The sequence below is a fragment of the Prenolepis imparis genome, unplaced genomic scaffold, assembly GCF_030444845.1.
Source record: "Prenolepis imparis isolate NDT839.2.m4 unplaced genomic scaffold, iyPreImpa1.0 SCAF_7, whole genome shotgun sequence".
Classification (NCBI taxonomy): Eukaryota; Metazoa; Arthropoda; class Insecta; order Hymenoptera; family Formicidae; genus Prenolepis; species Prenolepis imparis.
The window spans coordinates 9,800,226-9,818,717 of record NW_028141165.1 but is presented as its reverse complement, the minus strand read 5'-3'; the positions used below and the strand labels follow the sequence as shown (position 1 = coordinate 9,818,717).

Below are 18,492 nucleotides of genomic sequence, written 5' to 3'. Positions count from 1 at the left end.
TAATCTTTCCAATTTAAAACCCCTCGTTGACGAGGTTGCGGATTTAATTGTTTGCGTGAAAGAACAGATCTTTTATTCGACTATCTGACGTATCTCTCGTGACATAACTCGCTGCGAATCACGACGATCGTGTGATAGAATCGCGCCGGCGATAATTATAGCTTTCGAGGTCTGCGTGCCACATCGGGGACACGATCATCGGCATTCGGAGACTCGAGCTATTCTTCGCTTATCCTCTTCCGAACCAAGTGCCAGAGGTTTATTCAATCTGCTCCCGACAGCGTATTCAGAGAATAGGCGAACAATCTAGAAGCTTTCGACATGGGCGTCGAACACAAGGTATATTTTGCTGCACTCGTATATCTTTTTATACACTGTCGTGTTTCTTTCTCTTTTTTCTGAATTTTTTTTCTTTACACGAAACTGAAAATGTCACGTGAACGTGACGATATCTGCAGTCTGCAGTATGATTAATAAAATTGGAATTTAATTGCTTAGCGATTAAATAAAGGCTTGTAGCCTTGGAGTATTTTTCCACCTTATCTCTACTCGATATCCCTGAAATACATCATATTATTTATATTTTATTTACACGCAGTTTGCGTATGCATGTGCGTGTATACATACATATATACACGCGATTGCATCGTAGCTATAATGAGATGAATTTTGCTGCATTGTTCCGATCCATTCTTATCAATTTTTCCTTATCGGATATATTGCACAACATTGTATTAAGTTCTCGTTGATGTGTGTGTGTGTGTGTGAAGATGTGAAGTCTATTTTTATATGTTTATATTTTTGTGTAATTTCTTTGTTTCCTCGTTATACACACACGCACACACACACGCCATGATAGTGTTGGAAGATCGTACAAATAAAGCCTGCTTTTATATCCATTTATAAAGCTGCAAATTCTTAGTAAACAAAGTGTGCGTCACTCGTGATAATCGTATCCTAGAAAAAATTCATTTATCAGAAATACGCAATATATGTCAATTAAGTGGAATATATGCAAATTTGCAATTTTTGTATACTTACATATTTGATAAACAATTTTAATTATAATCCAATTTTTTTCTTTTATTCCGTATTGAAAATACAGATGTGGATAAGTATCTTTTATATCGGAATGTCTCCGTATTGTTGTAATTTGTCGAATTTTATTTGAGATCCACTGGTCAGTATTGTAATCGAGTCAAATGACGTCTTGACGCATGCGTTTTTTTTTCCTGTAAACAGATGATTTCAATATTACGTATACCGTATACATGAGTTTTGACATAGTATTTAACCACTATTTTTTCGCATTTATAATTGTTACGATTTCGCGAACTCATCTTTAGCTGAATACAAATAATTTTGAGAATCATATATTACATCTCATATTACATCTCGTTTGGTTATTTTTGCCGCATTTCCATCATATCATATCAGGAGAGACTGTGATTGAAATGATTTATCAATAGCTGGTGAGAGAAAATTATATTTTAACTATCTCAAGAAAGAAAAGATAATTAAGTACACAATGTCTCAGAATTATTGCAAGTTATATCTTTTATGATAGATGTCGGATAAGAATCCCGAGATGAGGGAAACTGCTGCGAGAATTTGTCGAGACTACTTGCACGGCGTTTGGAAGCATGTTACAGCGCAGAATATCATGTTGAAACGAATCAGGTTTGTGAGATTTTTATATGAAGGATTGTATGTAAAGTGTCTTACACTTTATATAATTCAATCGTGTAGATCAATTAATTTAGCATAATGAGAAAATGACAAAGTCTGTATTATTACTTTCAGTGGTGGGCTTAGTAACTGGTTATACAATATCGAACTCCCCGAAGGAACAGTCCCAATTAGGGGGGAACCTCGTCAAGTTTTACTACGTTTATATGGACAAATACATGGAGAGAGAGCCTTGGAGGGACTCATCACAGAATCTGTCATTTTCACTTTACTCTCTGAGAGGAGACTCGGTCCCAAGTTACATGGAGTATTTCCTGGTGGTCGCATAGAGGAGTACATACCCGCCCGACCCTTACTCACTAAAGAACTGGCAGATTCCACTTTGAGTTTGCTGATCGCAGAGAAAATGGGACAAATACATACAATGCAGATACCAATTAGCAAAGAGCCTAAATGGATATGGGAAACGATGAATAATTGGCTTAATACAGCGACAGATATTCTCGAAAATAGTGAAGATATTGATATTCAGCAATTAAAGAATATTAGTGCAATAAAATACATAAATTTAGAGCATGAAATCAATTGGCTCAAGTAAGTAGAAAGAATGTTTTAAAAGTTTGTAAAAAAATGTATTGAGATTTGAATTTTTAAAAAAATAAATAATTAAATTTACCAATCTATTTGTCAGGGCACTTGTAATGCAGCAAAAACATCCAGTTACATTCTGCCATAACGATATGCAGGAAGGCAATATACTTCTTCGTCAAAATACGCGAAAGCCGGAGTTAGTACTCATTGACTTCGAATATTGTTCCTACAACTATCGAGGGTTTGATATCGCTAATCACTTTGCTGAGTGGCAATACGACTATACAGCGTCGGAATATCCTTTCTTTCACGAACGTTCATCTGCTGCTCCTACAAAAGAACAAAAGGTAAGTTTGAAATGAGAAAAACATTGGGCGATGATCTAATCTGGGTAAGATATCCTAATTATCTGTTTAATATGTTTCATCCAACGTTGTCATATCATAAATTTTTTTGTAAGATTAAACCATTGAGAATATATACTGCTCACAATAGATAGGTATATCTCTCTATTACAATAGCATACAATTATATTCATAAGGGAACTTTGTAGTTAACAAAGAAGAAATTCGTGAGCTTCGCACGATAGTATCGCAACTTTGTATCGAAATAGCTAATCTTTCCAATAATCCGGGAAGAAATTAATTTTCTAGTACTTTTATTTTCTTTTCATATTTATCGAACATCTACATTCAAATCATACAAGAAATGTAAATTTGATTGAAGAAAATAGTATGCATTTTATGCATCAAAGAAATGTAAATTATTGTCAGAATTTTGTAATTTAAACGCTTACATGATAGTCTCTTCGGCTGGAAATATCACATATTATTCGGTACCAGGACCCAAAGTAGATAGGGTGTCAGCTTGGCGTGTGCTGCGTGTGTATATATTAGTTTCGCAGGACCGCAGTCCGTCAAGACAAAGCTGAAAACCTGCAATCAGAGAAAAAAATGGCCAGCATTCTGAATGACAATTTCTGTGCAATGGATCCAGACTAGTGGGTGCTCTACTTTGTGGAACCAGGGTACCACCTTCTTGGCAACACCAATGCGCTCATCTACACTTTATAGTACCTGTACACTCCTCACTCTAATCAATTCATAATCTGCGTACCCTTGTACGAATGTACTGTTTTGGTAGCGGTCAAAGTGCATTAATCTAGCATTGGAGCACTTTAACCGATGCAATTCTGTACGCATGATTAATATGTACCGGATTAATAGCTGATAGATTTTGTGAAAACAGTTCACATTATAATTGTGTCGATTTGTCATAAAATATTATTGGGGATTTACAATTGCGCGTGCGTTAAGTAAATAGGAAATATTAATTTTTTAATTACACAAAGATATGGATAGGAATAAATAATTTGATAATCAAATCTATTTTTGGAATAATAATCTTTTTTTAGATTTATATAAAAATTTACGAAAAATAAAAAGAACCATACAGGACTTCATATTTCTTTTTTTAATATACATTTTCATATTATGTTAAGCCACATATCATAAATTAGTATTCTTTTGTGTATTTTCTTCTTCAGATGTCTGTTATTTATATTATCTCATTTGTCAATAATATTCAAAATCTGTGTCCAGTTTGTTCATTGTTATAATATTTTTTGTGTCGTTATACATTGTATAAACTACTTTTTTTGAGATTCAATCATTACTGAATATTTTTTACACAAACAAGTCTATTACAGATTATTTTAATAATTATTTAAACAATTATTAAACAAATTGAAAAATTCCAGAGTAGGGTAATTCTTTATGTCTCTTCCTCAATACATGGTTTTATAAGCTAGTTTTTCTCTCGACAGCTCAACTTCATAAGAGCCTACCTGAAAACACTGGGGAAAGAAGGATCTCTGGAGGAGCAACGTGTCATGATGGAAGTGAGGATATTCTCGTTAGCTAGTCACTTATTCTGGGGTCTATGGAGCATCGTAAACGCTAAAATTTCACAGATTCCATTTGGATATTGGGTATGTATAATGTAAAAAATTTTGTACTGTTCATTTATCTCATTTTTTCGGACTATTTCTAATTAAATAATAGATCTATTTAAATATGTAAACATGATTGTATGTTTCAGGATTATGCTGCCTCCAGATTGAAGAGTTATATGTATCTGAAAGAAAAAGTTCTCACCTCTCCATCAACTTTGGATGGTAGCTTGAAAAGAAAATCCTGAGATTGAAAAGCAAGCAGATATATTTACAATCTATCTATAACACTTTACTATATAAGTAGGTAGCTTTAATTCATCAATTTCAATTGATGGCATTGATACAACTCTAACCAACAATAAGTAACTCTTTTGACAGAGTATACTAAATCATTATTTCATTCGAAATGAAATAATGTATGTACTCTGCTGCTTTCGTAAACGTATAGGTGCATTGTTTGGACAATACACGATGTGAACAAAGCAGCTCAAGAGTAAACGGAAAGTCAACCACATGTGATATAGAATAAGCATGTACTTAATTGTTTCGTTTAGTATTTTTAATTGCATTTGTCTCCAATTTTGATGCGCTTCTATAAAAAATTAAGGAGCAAAGTACTTAAATGTACTTATTTTTATTTGCAACATTCCTTTAGAATGAGAAAACTTTATTTTATAATTGAAAACGACAAGGCTGAGTGTACTAAATCATGTGCTCAATCAAATTGTGAGTTTATTTGTAGATTTTTTGTTTTTTTGATATATTTACTGTAAAACTATATCTCTTAATCTGTTTTTTTGTGCCCATTTGAATCTATGTATTTAATTGTTTATTTGTTACATGTAATAATTACGTATAAATTAGATTTGTAAATAGAACTAGAGAACTATTCGCTATACAGTATGCATTTTTACTTGAAATTATATAACTTATATATTATAATTAAGTACAAGTTTCATCTTGTATGAAGGAGGACAGCATTCAACATTCACAATTACTAATATTTATCAATATAAAACTGCACCAAAAACTGTATAAAAAATGTATTTTCACGAATTTTCAAATAAAATGTTTAACTTTTTTCTATTTCGAGTTGTTTTTTATACCTTTAATTTCCTTATAAGGAAGAAAATTACTACGGAGGACTTTGCATATAAATACATATATATGAATTAATTTTTCACATTTATTGACGCCATGTTAGGAAACTGATTTTATAATTGTAAATGTATGAATCTCAGCGTTTCCCTGTGATACAACAAACTAATATTAGTCGAAAATGAATGCAAAAAATCTTTCTCAAAGAGTGAGGATTTCAGAGGCCCTAGACTCCAAAAGTTTCTCCATCGAGCTAACGTCCTTGCACCATCCATCGAGACGTTGTACCATTCCGGCAATCTGACTGCGATCTAGAACGCGAGGTTGCACCCAAGTCATGTTGACGGTACCCGCTACCTGATCTATGGCACCTCGAACGAGACCCTGAGCGAGAGCTTTCATCACTAACAATTCTACCTCACCGAGAGGCAGGCGCGTCTCCTGAGAGATCTCCGCAAACGTCAGCTGTCTGCGTAAACATTATCGTGGAATGTCCATTTAATAAGGAATGGTTAAATGAATATTTAATTTAATTTTTAAAGCTTTAAAGCTTTTGCATAGCGTTGCGTACATCAAAGATGTTAATGAATTTACGCACCGATTGTTGGCTTGTCGCTTGAAGGTCATTTCCATGAGGCACAGCAGAGAGATCTTTTGTCTCAATTTTAATTCCTGCGCGGCTAGATCGGCCACTTTGCTCCATTGCGGCTTCAATCTCTCCAATGCGACGATATCACCAGCGTTGAAGGCCTGCAGCAAATCGACGAGCCAGTTGTTGGGTGTGCCTTTTAACGATTCTAAGACTGGATGCGCCAACAGTTCCCCGAGGTTATAAACCCCTTCGCCTAAGAGCGCTGCTAGTCCAAGGAAGAAGGCGTGCTGTTCTTGTTCTTGCCTGCTCAAGCTGCTCAATTCAATGCAACCTAGATATCTTAACGATAAGAAGGGATAATTAAGTTAATTATAATTAATTAGAGATTGTACAATTTTCAATAAGTCAATACAAAATATACATATAAGCATACCTCAATGCCGTACGATAATATTCTGCATGTTTGCCTTGTAATCTATATAGCCGGCTGGCTAAAAGGTAAAAGCGTCCATGAACTGTTGTAACGCCATCGGCATTATCTAGCATAGCTTCTACTTCTTCTATAATCTTTTTTGCTTGTTCTTGATTATTCAGTTTATCCAATAAGATCTGTCCTTTGAGAACCTTACAGAGGGCAATAGCTTCATTGTTACTTTGGACTTTGGTTTCAGTTTTCTCCAAGAATTTAATTGCCTCCTGCTTGTCTTGAAATTGTTGTATCACATGCGCCAATATTTCCACCAATGACAATGGATTAATTCTTCACAAAAACATAATAAAAAAATCTTAATAACACGGAAAAATAAAGAGAATATAAAATAATATAGCAAAGTATAAAGAAAAATGTATATACCATACAAAATCATATATAGTTATTTAAATTCGAAATATATATATAGAATGTAATTAAAAATACTCACTTGTTTTCAAAGGTCGATAGGAAGTTAACATACAGTTGCACGAGATTATCTCCCTGTTGGAGCGTCGGATTCATCACAAACGTCTCCAATTTCAGCGTCAGCTGATGCCAAAGCCTGCAAGTCACCGGGACCGACACGTCCATCTGTTATATTTTTCGTCGTAAAATCGCATTATACGAAATAATATATATATTCGTTTACCTCTTGCTGTACAGCTCCTCGAGCTGAGCCCATTCCGCAGCCAATTCCTTATCGGAAACATTTTGCTTTTGGTTGAGAAATGTATTCACATCTTTTACTGCCACGGACGCCGCCATGTCTGATGACAGTGATGACATGAGTGAGCGAGACGGGATACGTTTATGGTTATGATCTCAATTTCTCAAGTGTATTCTTTAGCTGCGTTCGTAGATTTCGCAAGACGCTCCCTATGTCCATAAAATGTTAACTACGTAGTCAAACAACTTCTCGCTGGATAACACACTATTTTAATCTTTGTTCCAAGCTATTTTCATAAAGTATCAGTAATAAAAATCTATAACAATATCTAATAATGCAGTATATTATAGCACAATATTATGTAAATTCCCCCCCCAATATAAAAATACATTTTTTTTATAAACATTATGTCAAATATTTTAATTATGCATTATTTAAAAAATGCATTTATCTATATATATATATATATATATATATATATATATAGATTGATAAGTTGAATATGAAGTACAGATTGTATTTTGATGCTATTTTCATTAAAGGCTTAATTTTTAAGAAAGCTTGCTTGTCATTCATAAGAGATACACACACGCAATATCAGTGATACAATATAAGATATCAGCATTTATTTTTGACACATTATATAAGCAATCAAAAATATATAATCGCACTAATATTTAAATAAAACATAACATTTATAATTTTATACAATGCAGAGCAATCTGAAATTTGTGTCGAAACTATGAGTGAACATTTTACCGTGCAGGGACGATTACATTTAATAACGGCGACTGTTCCATCTTACAATTATTTACTTATTAGTAACTAATATAACATTGGTTAAATATTTTCCTAATATATTATACATTATATATAATACACATTTGTGATGCATTGTGTGTATTTATAATTGTACACTAATTGTAATATGGAGACTTAAATATCTCCTTTCTTTGAAAAGGTATAATTTTAACATTTCTCATTAGGGAAAAATTAAACAAATGATGATTACGTTGATAATTCAGAGAATGAGTATGTTTTCTTTTGTTTCTTATAATAATCCTACCAGCAAATTCAACGAATAGTTTTATTCTCCAACAACTACTCGTTAAACTTCTATGAAAATGACTAACGTCATGATAATTTTACATTTTCTTTGACAAAAATTGGCCTTTAATTAGCATTATTGTTTATTATAAAGACAGATTTACGATGGAGAAAGAGCAGCAACTCCAGGTAATACTTTACCTTCCAGAAGTTCCAAACTCGCACCACCACCGGTGCTCACGTGACTTACTTTATCTTCTGTTTTCCACTTGGCTGCGCACGTTGCTGTGTCTCCGCCTCCGATGATAGTGATCGTTCCTCCTGTTGTAGCTTCAACGACATTGTCCATTAAGCTCTTTGTACCTTTACTGAAGTTTTCAAACTCAAATACTCCTGCTGGGCCATTCCATACTATAACTTTTGCTCTCTTGATCGGTTCTATAACAAAACAATACAATTAATGATACATATATCTGTTAAACATTTAGATTATATTTATAATTTTGAACATATAGTTTATTCATACATGTTCTCTAAAATATATATTAAATATATGAATTGCTATAAATTGATATGAATAATATAAAAAACATAGTCACCTGCAAACAAATCCCTCGATTTTGGGCCAACATCTAAACCCATCCATCCATCGGGTATACCAGTCTTAATGTCTGCAGCTCCTACTGTTGCATTCTCCGCAAACTTATCAGCAGTTACAAAATCTACTGGTAAATGAATTTGAACATTGTTCTTTTTTGCTTTGTCTAATAAATCATTGACAATTTTTGCGCCCTCTTCATCGAACAGTGAATTTCCAATCTAGAATTACAAACAATATAAATATATTTACAATTAGTTGCAAGTCACTATATTGTTTATGATTTTAGTTAAATGTTACATACTTTCATATCTTTGGATACTTTTAAAAACGTGTAGGCCATACCACCACCAATGATCATTTCGTTTACTTTGTCTAGCAAATTGTTAATTAGCTGGATCTTATCAGCAATCTTAGCTCCTCCAAGTATAGCCAAAAATGGTCTTTCTGGATTATCTAAAGCCTTTGCAAAGTATTCAAGTTCTTTTTTCAACAGAAAACCACTTGCTCTTGTGTCAAATCCATCTCCCATCATGGAACTATGAGCGCGATGAGCAGTTCCAAAAGCATCATTTATATATACATCTCCTAGTTTTCTTAAAGATGCTCTAAATTCTGTAATCTTATCTTTATCAGCTTTAACCTAAAATAAAATCAATTGTTTCATTTCTGAGCTCTATATTTTTGTCTTATTTGAAAATTGTCAATAAAATTAAACTGAAAGATTTAAATTTACAGAAATAATTTTACATACCTTACTTCCATCGGGACCTACTCCTTTGCCTTCCTCTTCAATGTGAAATCTCAAGTTTTCTAATAAAATAACAGTACCAGGTGTTGGATTGGCACAAGCAGCTTCTACCTCAGATCCGACACAGTCGTTTAAAAACAAGATGTCTCTGCCTAATAGAGTCTTCAGTTCTTTAGCCACAGGTTTCAGTGTATACTTCTCGTCTCTCTTCCCATCAGGTCGGCCTAAGTGAGACATTACAACGATCGACTTGGCTTTCTTGTCGATGGCATATTTCACAGTGTCTAATGCAGCAACGATTCTCTGATTGTTCGTTATCTTTCCTTCTTTCAGCGGAACATTGAAGTCGACTCTGAAAAATCATTTCATTATATTACTATAAATATTACTTTTGACTTTTCGCCACTCTTTTCTTGAGCTTAATTTTTTTCCTCACGAAAAATACATACCTTATAAGCACCCTTTTATCTGTCAAATCAACTTTATCGATGCTGAGCTTGTTGAGCGCCATGACGATGCTTCTCCTTGTAGTTTCACTTGTCACAATATTTCTGAAGAGAAAGCGAATGTTGTCGGGTGTGACGAGACACGTTAAGGGTTTATTAATGGGACAAGTAACGTCACGTAGTTAACTCCTGTTGGATAAATCCAATTACGTGGAGGAGTTGAAATCTCGACGAGTCTGTGTTCCAAAGTCAAAGCAAGGTCGTCGAGCGTGGCGACCCCCGGTAAATCTTCGTAATACACGACGTATTCGATCTGCTGACCGAATCGAAATCATAACGTTCAATAAATTAACGTACACATGTTTTGAAATCTTTACATTACTCTTGTATTATATTCTTATTTCTGTATCAAAAAGGAAATCAAATAAAATATTACAATATAGCTCTCTATTACATGGCCATGAAATACTTGAAATAGTTTCATAAATTATATTATGTCACAAACGAGTTTATAATTGTCAATTTGTGATCGTCACTTTGAATACATTGTATTTTTCAAAAAATTCTTTCTTTTAATATTTTGTTTAAAAACTCACAGATTTGTAAATAACCGCGTTTTGAAATTATTAACCAATCACATGTAAGATATAAACAAAAATTATGATGCAACTAAAAAAGAACACACCCGTAATTTCATGAAAATCGATCTTTCTTTCGCTACAAATGGCGCGAAAATCGCGCCAAATTTCTAAAGGTTATGTTCGTGATAAGTGATAATTAGTGATCACATAATTCGATCAGTAATCGTCGGTGATGAATGACACGAGTATTGAAAAAGTTGAATTCGATGATACATTAATTACACGAATGATTAAAAAAAATTCAGAAAAAATTTGACAGGATGGAAGTCATTAATATATGTCGAAACGATGAAACTGATAATGACGGTATTCATATTTAAGTATCTTCCTATATTTAGCATATTAATGATATTCTGTTTATAAAATAATTTATAGATTTAATAAAAATTAAATATGTACATTTTTACTTAAGATAATTAAAAAATACTGAACCATCACGTTTATCCTATAGGCTATATATGGATATATATTTTAAAGGTGTTTCTATAATACTAATAATAGAATAAAAATTTATAAGTGATGTGTATATGCTGTTTTAGCAAAAGATAGCTGTGCAAATCTGAAGAGGTCGATTCCACTTATAAATGAATTTTTCCATGTACATTGTAAAATTGGGAAAGGTACATTTAGCTCTGTCTATTTGGCTACTCTAAAGTCCTCTAATAGTTCTCCATATAAAAAGTTTGCATTGAAACATTTAATTCCCACTTGTCATCCTGATAGAATCGAACGTGAATTACAATGCTTGCAACAAATGGGGTATGCTGAGTAAATTTCAATCTGAGAGAAAAAGTATACCATTGTTTTATATTAATTAACATTGACAAATATAATTGATTTCAGAGGCAAAGATCATATTGTTGGCATAGAGTTATGTTTAAGAAATCAAGGTTCAATAGTATTTGTAATGCCATATATGAGGCATGATAAATTTTCAGTAAGTTTGTAATGTGCACTAAGTTTGTAAAATCTTAATTAGTTTAACAAGATTAAAAATACAATAATGATTCTAATTAGGAATATGTCAAAGATATGACTGTAGGAGAAATGAAGGATTATATGAAAGCTCTATTAAGCGCTGTACGAAGAGTTCATCAGTTTAATATCATACACAGAGATGTGAAACCCAGTAATTTTCTTTATGACCGTACCAATAGAAAGTAAATTTGTATACCAGACAAAAAATACATTCTTTTCAATAATTTAAAAAATTACAATTGTGTATAATTTAATATTTTTTTCTTACAGATATTTATTGGTAGATTTTGGGCTGGCACAGCAATGCATTGAAAACAATGCAGATAATTTGGAAACAATGACAGGAATAAATGAAGGAAGAACTGAAATACAGAGTATGAAGCGGAAGAGATCTGACGAAGTAATATTTTATACAAATGCAAAATGTCTTAACTATATTCTGATGTTTCTTATTCCTTGTAATTTGTTTTAGAATAACTTAAGCTTCCAGCCTAATTCAAATACTACAAAGAAGAACGCGGATAACAAATGTTACTGTTTTGGAAAACCTAAAGTATGCATGATATGTTTAACAAAACCATCGCAAACGGCACCTCGTGCAGGTACACCTGGATTTCGTGCTCCTGAAGTTTTACTGAAACATCCGTCACAAACTTCAGGTATTAAGAAATAATGATTTGATAGAGACCATAATAAGTTTCTATATTTCTTATGAATAAAAGAAAAAATCATTTCAGCAATTGATATTTGGGCTTGTGGTGTGATGATGCTATGTATACTTAGCGGTACACAAGTATTTTTTCGCTCGCCCGACGACTGCACAGCTCTAGCGGAAATAACAACGATATTTGGATCTCACAAAATGCAAAAATGTGCACAAAAATTAGGTATGTTTTATTATGATTATAAATAATTTATTCAAATTGTTTTTTATTTAATTAATTTATATTTTGTGACTTGCGTTTATTATTTATTTTTATTTTATTTAAATCAGGTAAAAAAGTTATTTTTAGTGAAAGTTTACCAGGCATTGATATTATGTCTCTGTGCCTAAAGTTACGAAAAAGAAACAGAAGCATGATGCATGATAGAGAGAATAGTATATCCAAGGTATATTTGTTTTTATATTTTAAACGGTTTTTATTTAATGAAATAATATAAAGAGAGATTGTATTGTATTGCGAGAAAAGTATAATCAGCTGCAATGATAAAATTTTTGGCTTTTGTATACTAAAAAGCATTTAAATCATTGCGAGTAGTAAAATAGTCACTCGTTAATATGGTTTAATTTGGTTCATTTCATGATTGTTAAAGAATTGCTTTTAGTGAAAATAGAATGCTTGATTATATCTAGTTCTTTGCCCTTTGCTCTTTAGTAATATATAATATAGTATTTCTATATCTTGCAATATATATATTTCAAAATTCCTAAATTTTTTAAAATAATTATAAAATTTTTTAAGGTAAATATTCAGTATCCCATGGAAGCGTATCATCTCTTGACAAAATTACTAGATTTAAATTATAATACACGTATCACCGCTGACCAGGCATTATCTCATCCATTTCTAAGTTTGTGATATATATCTGGTCCTTTTATAAAGCATGTGTTTCTAAAGATATTTAAAATCAAAGAAAGAAGAATAAGTCTGCTTCTTTTTATGCGTGAGACATATGTAAAGGTAAATTATATTTTAGTATCTATATGTATTTATAATCTCATCTCCAAAATAATAATCAAATAATCATCTCTAAAATGGTAACTTTAGTTTGTTACTTTTTAAAGTTACTTTTTGATAGAGACTACTAATTTCTTTTAATAAATTGTTAAATATAAAGAATTTTCTTATGATTGTTTCAAAGCATAAATGGATTTTAATAAATATCAAACTGTATAACTTGATATTTAATTATTAATACAATGAATGTGTTAAAATTTTATGAAAAATTATAAATAATTGATCTCTCATGTTATTATCTCTTTTGAGGCATCTTATATATTGATGATTTATTATTCAAATACTTAATCATTTATTATTTGAAATTCGCTCTTTCATATGGCTTGTTTTTGAAAACTTTTATGTGATATTTAATTTTTATAACATATCAGTAAATATAGTTATAATTGTTGAATTGACGACGCTTGTACATATTTCAGTATATAATTATACAATATCATTAATAAAATAAATATATATATATATATATTATCATTATATGCAAAACAGTTTTTCTAATTACACAATTTTATAAATATCTCATTTATAACATAATCCAGCAAAATATTTTGCATAACTCTGTCAACACATATGTAAACACTTTAATATTATATTTCAGTAAATTTGAATTATTCATACATAAGTTGTATGGAGATAACATATATTTAGATATATAAATATATGACTATTACTTATATATCATTGTATAATTATATTGAATGCATAACTTGCAAAACCTTAATTATAATACTTTAAGATTATAAACACAATAATTACATTTAAAATACATTTCTGTTTATCAGTTTTATTTATATAAATATAGAAAATAGAATTTCTTTAAAATAATATATAATATCTATTGTACTCTGTTACACTTACTTCATATTATTGTATAATTCCTATAGATGTATCAGTAGTATTTGTACTTCTCTGTATCAATAGTATTTGATCTTTGCTGTTCTTCTTGGGTTGCATAAACATTCCTAAAATAACATATATATAAATTTATTTTTAAGTATTATAATACTATAATAATTTTATATTTTGTTTGTAAATCTGTATAACTTTAGCTAAATCCATTAAAGTTGAAATAGCTTGTCGAATTACTTGTATATATCATTCATTTAATTACTAATTGTTATCAATAAGTTATAATTGTGTCTAATTTTTTATTGACACTTTTTCTAAAGTTTTCTGGAAGAAAAAACTAAATACAGAGCTCTAGTCGAGATGCATTTGACTCAATTTTATAAAATTGAGTCGAATAATTTATTATTATGTTATCATTATAATCAGATCCCATGTGCTCTCAAGCTACGAATACAAAATAATCTCGACAGTATTCGAACATATTCGAATAAGGAATAAAAAATAAGAAAATATGAAGAAAATGTAAGACTTTTTAATTTTTTCTTACATATGTGTATGAATATTAGATGAATATATATATATATATTACAGATTGTAAACTCTATCAAATAATCTAATCTAACCTTTCAACTTTGCTATTGCGAATAAAACATCCTAATTCGCGTATAATTGTTCAGTGAACATGATCCTCACGAATCTTGAATTTCGAACTGTTTCTTCTTGGAAATATTTATGTATGACAATCATAAGAGAATGGTTATTCTTTATATCGTGATACAAATCACCGAGACACTGTTAGGTTAAGATGCCTTTTTATACTGACACCCGCTCTTTATATTTATATTGCTTTAATTCTTGTCTAATGAATATTTTAATTTATATCCTTTTTTTTAACATTTATAAATCTATTTCATATTAAATGTAACACTCATGACTAAACGGACCTATTTACTTTTTTTCAATTCAATGACCGAAACTGACCGAAGCTAATCGAAGCTGACCGAAGCGTCGAACGCAAACGAACGTGATTTCGTGGGGCCATCGCACAAACTTTTCCGTAACGCGTTACGTTAAATACTGCGTTTAGTCAACGCACAAAGAAAATCATAACCGTAATTAATAATCACGCAACACGGAACGTGGGAGAGAGCACGTGTCGATGTGCGCGACGCGTTCGATTCGACGTTCGACTTTGAATTGACTTTGTCCTTCAAGCGGCGCTCGGCGGCTCGGCGCTGCGTCACCGCCGGGAGGGTGGGGGGTGCGCGCGCCGGGGCGCCGCCGCGCGCGCATCCCCACTCCTCACCTCCCACTCAGCACCCCCACCACCCCGTGTTGCGTGGTTGTACGTCTGAAATTGGTAACATTGCTAATGATTGCTAACTTCAGTGTGCGTTGCCGCATATCCTTTGAATTTTTTCTCTTTTGTAAGGTACTCAAAAATTATTCTTTGATGATTTTTATCTTGCTCTTCGAATGATCTTTGACTTTAATGATTTTGCCTAATTTTGTTTAATGCTACTTTCGCAATCTATGTCAATAAGTTAAATAGTATTGTATGCAAGGACATCCGTGTTAAAAAGTTTGTTACAGGCAACGTATTTTATATGTTATTACGTAAATATAAACGCTTCAAAGGCGTTCATTGAGTTATTGAGGAATAGAACTTTGTGTTTGTTAACCTCGTGAAATTTTATTGGGCCAAGCGAAATGATGTGCATGTAAATTCAATTGGGAATCATTGTTTCAGTATGGCAACAATAACTCGAAGTGTCAAACGTCGTTCGCCGAAGATGGCACCGGAGTGATGTAGATATCCATCGTTCGCCGATGACATAGGATGAGATCGCGTCGTGTGCCGTAATAATGCGCCTCAGATTCGTCAGGGCGGTTCTGGTGCTCGCGTTGTTGGGTAACATCATCGTCTGGCACAGGATATGGCGGCTGTTCGCGGCGCAAAACACCCTGGGCCTATTGACGCCGAGTGTCGGGACGAACGAACCCCCGCAGAAGCTTCACCGACGCTTGGCCCGCCTGGTCACTATTGTCATCAGGCAGTTCGAGAATTTCGAAAATGATGTGGCGTCCATGGTAGAGTCAGTTTTGAATTCCTTCCCGGAGATACCCGTCCTGATAGTGTGCGATGAAGTGCCATATCCGCCGTTGGAGCTGGACTTTGCCAATGAGAGTATGAAGAACGTCAAGCTGATTAGTTTACGGCCCGAGTTCAATAAGTCCTTCGATGAGAGGAATCCTCTCTTCTATATACGCACCAAGTTTGTTTTGTTTATGCCTGATGCGACAAGATTGTCGACTAAGCAAGTTATACAGGTAAATATACATTTGTTACGACACATGCAAAGAAGTATTTTAGAGAGAGAAAATGTAAGTCATTATTATTTTATTTGATGTGTGTATACTTTGCAGGAAACTGTCTCGCAAGTGTCAAATTTAGGAGTAGTTATTGTACCAGTGGGAAAGATTGCCTTGCATTGTCTCGAGTTAGATTTAAGAGCGAAAGAATGGAGCTTGAGGATAACACGGATTACAGGGACAGAATGTGATAGTGTAACGGGCAAGCATGTAACTGTACTTGAAGCAAAAATTTTAAGGAGACTGTCAGATCCGTTTCTGCTACCCTTCACGGACGCCTTGTACATCCAGATGGCAGCCATTGGTGTTAAGGTTTGCAATCTATTTTCACTAATTTATTATTTTTTTCCTTCATTTCATGACAAATACAATTCATTGATTCATTTATATGTGACATTGTCATTGTTCTATTATTTATATCTAAATATTTTTTTATATCTAGATATAATTTATATTTAAATTAAATTTATACAATTAAAGTTAAAATGCAGACATTTATATCTGCAATATATTTTATGATTATTTTGTGATATTTTGTCTTTTATCTCGTGTTCTTGTCAGTGATTATTAGTATACGAATTTGTGTTTAAAAACTGTTTTATTTATGTGGTAAGTACTTTTTATATATTGTGTATTTCTTTTAAAAATATGTAAAATTGTTAATATTTTTTTTTATATATTTTAAAATATTTTTTTCTGCTAAGGAAAAATCTTATTATTTTAGCATAAGTGTTAATTGCGTTTAAACAAGTGCTTACAATATGATACGTGTTATTAGATACATATATTGAAAAGCTATCAATTCAACGAGGGAAAGCCATTATATAGAAACCAACAAGCACAATCTAAGATGCAGCAGTTGTATCGCACACGGGAGCGATTGATGTTTGAGAAACTGGGAATGAAGAAGATCACAAGGGCTTCCGGTTCCGTAGAGTGGTATGGTTGTTCACGGGAAACGGCGAGGTGCTTTGGTTCGGTGATAAACGGTGTGCCGTCGTATCTCTATCTGCATCGATATACACCCCCTTGTTGCCTGGCTGGACTGAGGAAAGTCACCCATCACGTTATCGACAAACTGGAGGAAGTCGGTATACGATTTTGGTTGGAGGGTCAGTCGCTGCTGGGAGGAATGAGACACGGTGATATTTTACCGTGGGATCACGAAGTACAAATCGGACTGAACCGCGACGATCTGGCGAGATCGCAGTGGCTGGTCAGGGCCAGGAGTAAACCGGTCGTCGACGACGATGGTTTCATCTGGGAGAAGGCGACGGAGGGCGAGTTCTTCAAGGTACAGTACTCCAGGGTTAATCGTTTACACGTGAACCTGCTGCCATTCTACGGGCGCAATGGATCCATGATGAAGGACGCGTGGTTCCTGAAGAACCGGGACTTTCCGGAGCACTTTCTCCATCCGATGTCGAGCATCGAGTTCGCCGGTAGACAAGTGCCATGTCCAAATAACATTAGGGACTTTTTAGAGCTTAAATATTTCAAAGGTGTGATAGAGAATCCGGAATTACCTGGTAAATTTGTTTTCGATTAATCCGTTTTCGAATTGTGCGAATTATTCGCGGTAGTGTATGGCAATATTTTTTGCTTTACTTTATCAAGAAATTGGTACTTGTTGCGGCTAAGTCGCGTTTATTGTTGCTATAGAATTGATAATTATACCAATTATGCATGTATCTAATGATACTAGGAATTATCTATGCATGAAGAAATATTAAGATCTAAATAAAAAAAATTGCAACTCGACATTTTTGCAATGTCTTCCTTTTAAGGAAATGACTCGTAAACACATTTCTATTTGCCTTATTCGGACCCTACTTTAGTAAGGAATAATGACAAATAATTGTTATCAAATGTTATCTCTACATCTTTAAATAATTCAGCTTAGAATAGTGAAATTCACAAACTTTCTTCTTGCATGAATTGATACCTGTTAATATTGTGCCAAATAAACTTGTTAGTATTTTTAATTAGATCTTATATCGACATATA

The 18,492-nt window shown here is 32.8% G+C and overlaps 5 protein-coding genes across 10 annotated transcripts; 3 read left to right on the top strand and 2 right to left on the bottom strand.

The window, feature by feature from the left end:
- Positions 1-197: 197 nt before the first annotated feature.
- LOC145939183 (choline/ethanolamine kinase) lies at positions 198-5,320 on the top strand. 2 transcript variants are annotated; one of them, XM_083043421.1, is made up of 7 exons: positions 200-339; positions 1,438-1,472; positions 1,568-1,680; positions 1,804-2,283; positions 2,381-2,627; positions 4,106-4,270; positions 4,381-5,320. In XM_083043421.1, the coding sequence occupies exons 3-7, from the start codon at positions 1,568-1,570 to the stop codon at positions 4,477-4,479; spliced, it is 1,104 nt and encodes a 367-aa protein (XP_082899547.1). In that variant the 5' UTR covers positions 200-339; positions 1,438-1,472; the 3' UTR covers positions 4,480-5,320. The 2 variants fall into 2 exon arrangements, with proteins under 2 accessions (XP_082899546.1, XP_082899547.1); XM_083043420.1 differs by lacking the exon at positions 1,438-1,472 and having other exon boundaries at positions 198-339.
- Rpn9 (regulatory particle non-ATPase 9) lies at positions 4,978-7,308 on the bottom strand. Its single transcript, XM_083043417.1, has 5 exons — positions 7,046-7,308; positions 6,845-6,958; positions 6,358-6,684; positions 5,931-6,263; positions 4,978-5,801 (listed from the first exon to the last, which is right to left on the bottom strand). Exons 1-5 carry the CDS (start codon positions 7,180-7,182, stop codon positions 5,534-5,536), a joined length of 1,179 nt encoding a protein of 392 aa, XP_082899543.1. The 5' UTR covers positions 7,183-7,308; the 3' UTR covers positions 4,978-5,533.
- Positions 7,309-7,674: 366 nt separating this feature from the next.
- On the bottom strand, positions 7,675-15,322 carry Pgk (phosphoglycerate kinase). Of its 2 annotated transcripts, none has more exons than XM_083043411.1 (7): positions 14,736-15,322; positions 14,122-14,225; positions 9,909-10,221; positions 9,463-9,811; positions 9,013-9,351; positions 8,710-8,929; positions 7,675-8,548 (listed from the first exon to the last, which is right to left on the bottom strand). In XM_083043411.1, exons 3-7 carry the CDS (start codon positions 9,968-9,970, stop codon positions 8,271-8,273), a joined length of 1,248 nt encoding a protein of 415 aa, XP_082899537.1. In that variant the 5' UTR covers positions 9,971-10,221; positions 14,122-14,225; positions 14,736-15,322; the 3' UTR covers positions 7,675-8,270. The 2 variants fall into 2 exon arrangements, with proteins under 2 accessions (XP_082899537.1, XP_082899538.1); XM_083043412.1 differs by having other exon boundaries at positions 9,909-10,218.
- On the top strand, positions 10,671-13,351 carry LOC145939178 (non-specific serine/threonine protein kinase Cdc7). Of its 3 annotated transcripts, none has more exons than XM_083043415.1 (9): positions 10,671-10,852; positions 11,086-11,305; positions 11,390-11,483; positions 11,564-11,706; positions 11,795-11,924; positions 11,997-12,183; positions 12,262-12,411; positions 12,528-12,634; positions 12,988-13,351. In XM_083043415.1, exons 1-9 carry the CDS (start codon positions 10,807-10,809, stop codon positions 13,102-13,104), a joined length of 1,194 nt encoding a protein of 397 aa, XP_082899541.1. In that variant the 5' UTR covers positions 10,671-10,806; the 3' UTR covers positions 13,105-13,351. The 3 variants fall into 3 exon arrangements, with proteins under 3 accessions (XP_082899541.1, XP_082899540.1, XP_082899542.1); XM_083043414.1 differs by having other exon boundaries at positions 12,519-12,634; positions 12,988-13,350; XM_083043416.1 differs by lacking the exon at positions 12,528-12,634 and having other exon boundaries at positions 12,988-13,350.
- A 116-nt stretch (positions 15,323-15,438) lies between the features above and the next one.
- On the top strand, positions 15,439-18,470 carry LOC145939175 (ribitol 5-phosphate transferase FKRP). 2 transcript variants are annotated; one of them, XM_083043409.1, is made up of 4 exons: positions 15,439-15,544; positions 15,863-16,443; positions 16,540-16,797; positions 17,264-18,470. In XM_083043409.1, exons 2-4 carry the CDS (start codon positions 15,979-15,981, stop codon positions 18,032-18,034), a joined length of 1,494 nt encoding a protein of 497 aa, XP_082899535.1. In that variant the 5' UTR covers positions 15,439-15,544; positions 15,863-15,978; the 3' UTR covers positions 18,035-18,470. The 2 variants fall into 2 exon arrangements, with proteins under 2 accessions (XP_082899535.1, XP_082899536.1); XM_083043410.1 differs by having other exon boundaries at positions 15,480-15,539.
- The last annotated feature ends 22 nt before the right edge of the window (positions 18,471-18,492 follow it).